General features: G+C 58.4%; 1 protein-coding gene across 1 annotated transcript; it reads left to right on the forward strand.

Moving 5' to 3' along the window:
* The first annotated feature begins 1,053 nt into the window (after positions 1–1,053).
* CHLH (H subunit of Mg chelatase) lies at positions 1,054–5,698 on the forward strand. Its single transcript, XM_005826127.1, has 7 exons — positions 1,054–1,353; positions 1,404–1,542; positions 1,587–1,814; positions 1,859–1,933; positions 1,979–4,390; positions 4,441–5,136; positions 5,212–5,698. Exons 1-7 carry the CDS (start codon positions 1,115–1,117, stop codon positions 5,584–5,586), a joined length of 4,164 nt encoding a protein of 1,387 aa, XP_005826184.1. The 5' UTR covers positions 1,054–1,114; the 3' UTR covers positions 5,587–5,698.
* Positions 5,699–6,752: the final 1,054 nt, after the last annotated feature.

The raw sequence follows: 6,752 nt of genomic DNA on the forward strand, positions 1-6,752 counted from the left end.
GGGCCAACCCCTGCAACTGTCGGAGAAGGGGGGGGCATGATTTTGTCACCTCACTGAAATATCACATGAAAATATGGTTCATTGTCAAACATATAACAAATAGTTTCAAATTTATATTCTAAATTATACATTCTGAGCACCCGTGCCGAAACGTTTTTGTCCGCACTCTACTACCCCCTTCGTCTATACAGCACCACCCCTTGGTAGCCATGTTTTGTATCCCATTACCCTTCTTTTGTACCAGTTTTACACCCCACCCATGACCTACCCCGGTACCCCTACCCCGTTGTGCCCCCCCTTCCTTGTATTCCATCACCTTGCGTGTCTCGGCCCCCATGCTGGCTCAAAGAGCAGAGGAGGGCGTGGAAGGGAGAGGCAGAGGGAGAGGGAGAGGCAGAGGCAGAGGCAGAGGCAGAGGCAGAGGCAGAGGCAGAGGCAGAAGGAGAGGCAGAAGCAGAGGCAGAGGCAGAAGCAGAGGCAGAGGCAGAGGCAGAGGCAGAGGCAGAGGCAGAAGGAGAGGCAGAAGCAGGGGCAGAGGCAGAAGCAGGCAGAGGCAGAGGGCGAAGGAGAGGCAGAGGCAGAGGCAGAGGTTGAAGTTGAGGTTGAGGAGGCTCCTCGTGCCTGCAGGCAGCTGTTTGCACAGAGGAGGCTTTTCTTCTCTGCAGGAAGCCGTTTCCCTCACACTCTTCATTGTTATGCTCGTGGTTGAGGGAGAAACCCTTGCTCATGAGCTACCTAGCCCAGTTGCTCGAAACAGGATCATAATCTGCAAAAAAGGTTTTTTAGGTTGGAAAGTTTGTAGGTCAAAAGCTCAATTCACATGGTTGACTGCGAGTTTAGGTCTTGAGATGTGGTAAGGCAAGGAGTCACAGACAACAGCTAGGCCATGAGCGTAACAGCTCAGATGTGTTGGGAGAGACGTCACAATTGTAGCATTACATCCTAGCAAGAATCTATGAGATTGGAAAGTTAGCTGCAGCCGTGATTGAGGCATGTGTGCTTGCTTGAAGTTGAATCCTTTTGTTGGTGTCTCCTTGTTGATGCGAAGTTTTCAGGTCAGCTGTTCGTCAGTGATCCAGCTTGCGTCTAGTCCTCGGGGTAGAGGAGGACGAAGATGAGGGTCGCAACGTGTCAGCTCGCAGCTGTGCTGGCGCTTCTCCTTCCATGCGCACAAGCTTTCACCCCTTCCTATGTGAACGGCCGTTCCATCCAACTCCGTGCTGCCAAGTCATCCGCCGTCTCTGGAGTCCCTAACTTCCTTCGTCTGCGGAACAATGCTGTGCGATCGCTGCAGATGGCGATCAGCGATGAAGCAAGAATCTCTACTTCAGGAGGAGCCGGTGGCTTCTTCACGTGAGTCCGACTTTGAAGAGGAGGGGTGCATTGAGCTGACTGGCTTGCAGTAACTCCAACCCGGAGGATCGTCGTGTTGTTCCTGAGAACGTCAACGGCCGCAAGAAGTTCAAGGTCGTCTACGTCGTTCTCGAGTCTCAGTACCAGTCCTCCATGACTGTCGCCTGCAAGCGCATCAATGCTGCTCAGGTGATCCATACCGTACTCACTCGCTGGAACTGACGCTTCGGCAGCCAAACATGTGCGTGGAGGCTGTCGGATACCTTCTTGAGGAGCTCCGCAACCCGGAGACCCTCGAGGCGTTCAAGCGGGACGTTGAGTCGGCGAACATCTTCATCGGCTCGCTCATCTTCGTGCAAGAGCTCGCCGAGAAGGTCGTCGAGGTTGTGAAGCCTCTCAGGGAGAAGCTCGATGCTGTCCTCATCTTCCCGTCCATGCCCGACGTGATGCGCTTGAACAAGGTCAGGCTCTGCCGCCGTCTCCTAGCTGTTCTAACGGGACGCAGGTCGGAACCTTCACCATGGCTCAGATGGGACAGTCGAAGTCCGTCATCGGTGAGTTCATGAAGAAGAAGAGGAAGGTAAGACTTGGCCCTCCTCCTTCTTCGCATCTGATGGCCTCCTAGGAGGACGGAGCCTCTTTCGAGGGCTCTATGCTCAAGCTCCTCCGCACCCTCCCCAAGGTGCTCAAGTTCCTGCCGTCCGACAAGGCGCAGGACGCGAGGTCCTTCATGCTCTCGTTCCAGTACTGGCTCGGAGGATCCCCCGAGAACTTGGAGTCGATGCTTCTCAACATGGCCAACACCTATGTCTATGACGGCAAGATGGTGAAGGAGGAAGAGATCGCCTCTCCTGTCCTCCTCCCCGACGTCGGCATCTGGCATCCCCTTGCTCCCAAGGTCTTCGAGGACTCGACCGAGTACAACAGGTGGTACAACGAGGAGCACGCAAACTCTGTAGGCATCGACCCCAAGAAGGCCCCGACCGTGGGAGTGATCCTTCAGAAGTCGCACATCAACACCAAGGACGAGTGCCACTACACCTCCCTCATCCAGGAGCTCGAGGCCCGCGGTTGCCGCGTCATGTGCATCTACTCAGGAGGCCTCGACTTCTCGGGCCCGGTTGATCAGTTCTTCACCAACGGCGCTGTCGTCCCTGACTCCGTCATCAACCTCACCGGCTTCGCCCTCGTCGGAGGACCCGCGTCCCAGGACCACGACAAGGCGGTCGAGACTCTGTCGAAGCTCAACCGCCCCTACCTCTGTGCTGTTCCTCTGGTCTTCCAGTCCTTCGAGGAGTGGAAGGCGTCCGAGCTCGGACTTCATCCCATCCAGGTTGCCCTCCAGGTCTCCCTCCCTGAGATCGATGGAGCCATCGAGCCCATTATCTACGGAGGACGCGACGGCCTCACCGGACGCACTGTCCCCCTCCCTGACCGCATCTCCCTGCTCGCTGAGCGTGCGATCAAGTGGGCCAACCTGAGGATCAAGAAGAACAAGGACAAGAAGCTTGCCATCTCGATCTTCTCCTTCCCTCCCGACAAGGGTAACGTCGGCACCGCCGCCTACCTCGACGTCTTCTCCTCCATCTTCGCCGTCGGTCAGGAGCTCATCCGTCAGGGCTACAACCTCGGCGACTTCCCCAAGTCGTCTACGGAGCTCATCGATGCCGTTCTTAATGATAAGGAGGCGCGTGTTGGCTCCCCCTACCTCAACGTCGAGTACCGCATGTCCGTCGATGAGTACAAGGAGCTCACTCCCTACGCTGCCGAGCTCGAGGAGAACTGGGGCAAGCCTCCTGGCCAGCTCAACTCGGACGGTCAGAACCTCCTCGTGTACGGCAAGAAGTTCGGCAACGTCTTCATCGGCGTTCAGCCTTCCTTCGGCTATGAGGGTGACCCCATGCGTCTCCTCTTCTCCAAGAGCGCCTCCCCCCACCACGGCTTCGCCGCCTACCACACCTACCTCGAGCGTGTCTTCGGGGCTGATGCCGTTCTTCACTTCGGTACCCACGGATCGCTCGAGTTCATGCCCGGCAAGCAGGTTGGCATGTCTGGCTCCTGCTACCCCGACCGTCTGATCAACTCCATGCCCAACATCTACTACTACGCGGCCAACAACCCCTCGGAGGCGACCATCGCCAAGAGAAGAAGCTACGCTGCCACCATCTCCTACCTCACTCCTCCTGCCGAGAACGCCGGGCTCTACAAGGGGCTCAAGGAGCTCGGAGAGCTCGTCTCCTCCTACCAGGGTCTTCGCGAGAACGAGGCGAGGGGCCCCAGCATTGTCAACTCCATCGTCGCCTCCGCCCGCACGTGCAACCTTGACAAGGACATCACGGACCTGCCAACCGAGGAGGAGGACGCCAAGGAGTTCACCCTCGACAAGCGCGACAAAGTTGTCGGCGCCGTCTACCGCAGGCTTATGGAGATCGAGTCTCGTCTCCTCCCCTGCGGCCTCCACACCGTCGGCGTCCCCCCCACCGCCGAGGAGTCAGTGGCAACACTGGTCAACATCGCGTCCATCGATCGCCCGGAGGACGGAATCAAGTCGCTTCCTCGCATCATCGCTGAGAGCCGCGGGAGGGACATCGAGGACATCTACCGCAACAACAACAACAACGTCCTCGCCGACGTGTCTCTCAACCAGGAGATCACCGAGGCCGTCAGGGAGGCCGTCAGGGCTCTCGTCAAGCGCTCGACCAACATCAACGGACGGGTGGAGGCAGTGAACCCCATGGCCTCGGTCTTCGACTCCATGACCGGTGGTACCCCATGGAAGAAGGCTCTCTCGGCCAAGGGCTTCCAGGTCGAGGACTCTGCCATGGCGCCGCTCTTCAAGTACCTCGAGTTCTGCCTTCAGCAGGTGGTGGCCGACAACGAGCTCGGAGGCCTCGTCGGCGCTCTCGACGGCAAGTACATCCTTCCTGGGCCCGGAGGTGACCCAATCCGCAACCCCGACGTGCTTCCTACCGGCAAGAACATGCACGCTCTCGACCCTCAGTCCATCCCCACCAGCGCCGCCGTTGACTGCGCCAAGGTCGTTGTTGACCGTCTGCTGGAGAGGCTCGCGGCTGACAACGGGGGAAGTACCCTGAGTCCATCGCCTTCACCCTGTGGGGTACCGACAACATCAAGACCTACGGCGAGTCTCTTGCTCAGGTCCTCCAGCTCGTCGGCGTCCGCCCCGTCCCCGACTCCCTTGGCCGCGTGAACAAGCTCGAGCTCATCCCCCTCGAGGAGCTCGGCAGGCCCCGCGTCGACGTGGTCGTCTCCTGCTCGGGCGTCTTCCGCGACCTCTTCATCAACCAGATGAATCTGCTCGACCGCGGCGTCAAGATGGCGGCAGAGGCTGACGAGCCTCTCGAGATGAACTTCGTCCGCAAGCACGCCAAGGAGCAGGCCGAGGAGCTCGGCATCTCCCTCCGTGACGCTGCTACCCGCGTCTTCTCCAACGCTGCGGGCAGCTACAGTGCCAACGTGGGTCTTGCGATCGAGAACGGAGGATGGGAGGGAGAGCAGCAGCTGCAGGAGCAGTTCCTCTCCCGCAAGGGCTACGCGTTCAACGCGGACAAGCCGGGCATGATGGAGCAGGCGCAGGAAGTGTTCAAGAGCTCCCTGAGCAAGGTGGACTGCACCTTCCAGAACTTGGACTCGTCTGAGATCTCCCTCACCGACGTTTCCCACTACTTCGACTCCGACCCCACCAAGGTCGTCCAGGGCCTCCGCAAGGACGGCAGGAAGCCCACGTCCTTCATCGCCGATACCACCACTGCTAACGCTCAGGTACATATCTCTTCCCCTTGCTCTCTCTCTCTCCTCCTCTCTCACATATCTGCTCCTGCTCTAACTCTCCTTCAGGTTCGCACGCTCTCTGAGACCGTCAGGTTGGACGCGCGCACGAAGTTGCTCAACCCCAAGTTCTACGAGGGCATGCTCAACAGCGGCTACGAGGGCGCTCGCGAGATCACGAAGCGCCTGCGCAACACCATGGGCTGGTCGGCTACAGCTGGGGAGGTTGACAACTTTATCTACGAGGACGCCAACGACGTTTTCATCAAGGACGAGAGCATGCGGCAGCGGCTGCTTGAGACGAACCCCAACGCCTTCCGTGACATGATCACGACCTTTCTCGAGGCCAACGGGCGAGGCTACTGGGACACGTCAGAGGAGAACCTCGACCGCCTGCGCGAGCTCTACCAGGACGTGGAGGACCGCATCGAGGGAGTGATGTAAGCTGAGGCGCGAGGAGAGAAACGCAGCGCTCGCCGATAGCGAGCATGCGGTGAGAGACCCTTGCTAGGTAGAGGTTGTCTTATTTGCAGTGAAGTGAACCAACTTATGGATCAGCTCCTCCTACTCCTCCTTCTACTCCTCCTAGTCCTCCCACCTCCAATCTGTAGCACATCAACCTTCCCTCCCCTCTCCTCACTTCATCTCCCCCTCCCCCTCCTCTCTCCCTCTAACTCTTTCCTATACGTTCACTATCTCATGGCTCTGATAGAGGCCGTGCGCCTCCTGCCTTGCTTGACCTCTTGTTGTCGTCCGCGTCACCTGCTCCTGCTCCTGCTCCTGCTCCTCCTCCATCGTCGCGTCCTCCCCCGTCACCTTCAGCCTGCAATGCTGGCATGCTCGTTCCTCCCATCCGCCCCATCCCATCTCTGCGGCACACATGCAGCAGCTCCACCATGGGTACTGTGAGAAGTGAGGGGAAGCGAGGAGAGGTCAAGAGACTCACGTCCTGCGAGCGAGAAGAAGAGAGGAGCGCGGGAGAAGAAAGAGAGTGAGAAGCAGCAGCAGCAAGAGAGCATGCTTACCCCCTGAGGATGCGAGGGAGGAGGAGAAAGCGGCACAAGAGTCAGAGGAAGGCGAGGAGACAAAGAGACAGACCGACTGCAAGAGAGTCAGGGAGAGCGACAGCCGAGGAGGGGAAGGAGATGAAGATGAGAAGCTGACATGCAGCACGACAGAGCATGGGGGGGAGGTAGGAGGAAGGAGAGGAGAGAGTGGAGTAAAAGGGGGTCGAAGCTGAGAGGTCGAGACTCACACAAACGTTGACTTGAGTTGGTCCTGAGGCCACTGGTACCTGAAGGGCAGCTTCACGAGCAACTTACATGTCTTCATTCCGGCTGCTGCTCACCCCGCACCGCTGGCAGGCATGCGGCATCGCCTCCGCTCAGAACTCAGACGATCTGCGAAAGATCAGTCGACATGTCGTTCCTCTCACGTCATAGAAGAGTAACGCCAACATGGAACGAAGGGGAGGAGATCAGAGACGGAGGACACCAGGACTCAACTTGATCCCCTTCTTTCAACAAGAACATCATCATCACCATCACCACCACCACCACCACCACCACCACCATCTTCTTCCACTTCCTTTCCACTTCCTCCTCCTCCTC

The sequence above is a fragment of the Guillardia theta genome (assembly GCF_000315625.1).
Source record: "Guillardia theta CCMP2712 unplaced genomic scaffold GUITHscaffold_77, whole genome shotgun sequence".
NCBI classification, from domain to species: Eukaryota; class Cryptophyceae; order Pyrenomonadales; family Geminigeraceae; genus Guillardia; species Guillardia theta.

Bases quoted from the DNA above. Each gene is read 5' to 3' on its own strand.
- CHLH (XM_005826127.1), top strand. From the start codon at position 1,115: ATGAGGGTCGCAACGTGTCAGCTCGCAGCTGTGCTGGCGCTTCTCCTT. The intron at 1,543-1,586 runs GTGATCCATACC...ACGCTTCGGCAG, and splicing joins AGCGCATCAATGCTGCTCAG to CCAAACATGTGCGTGGAGGC. The intron at 1,934-1,978 runs GTAAGACTTGGC...ATGGCCTCCTAG, and splicing joins TCATGAAGAAGAAGAGGAAG to GAGGACGGAGCCTCTTTCGA.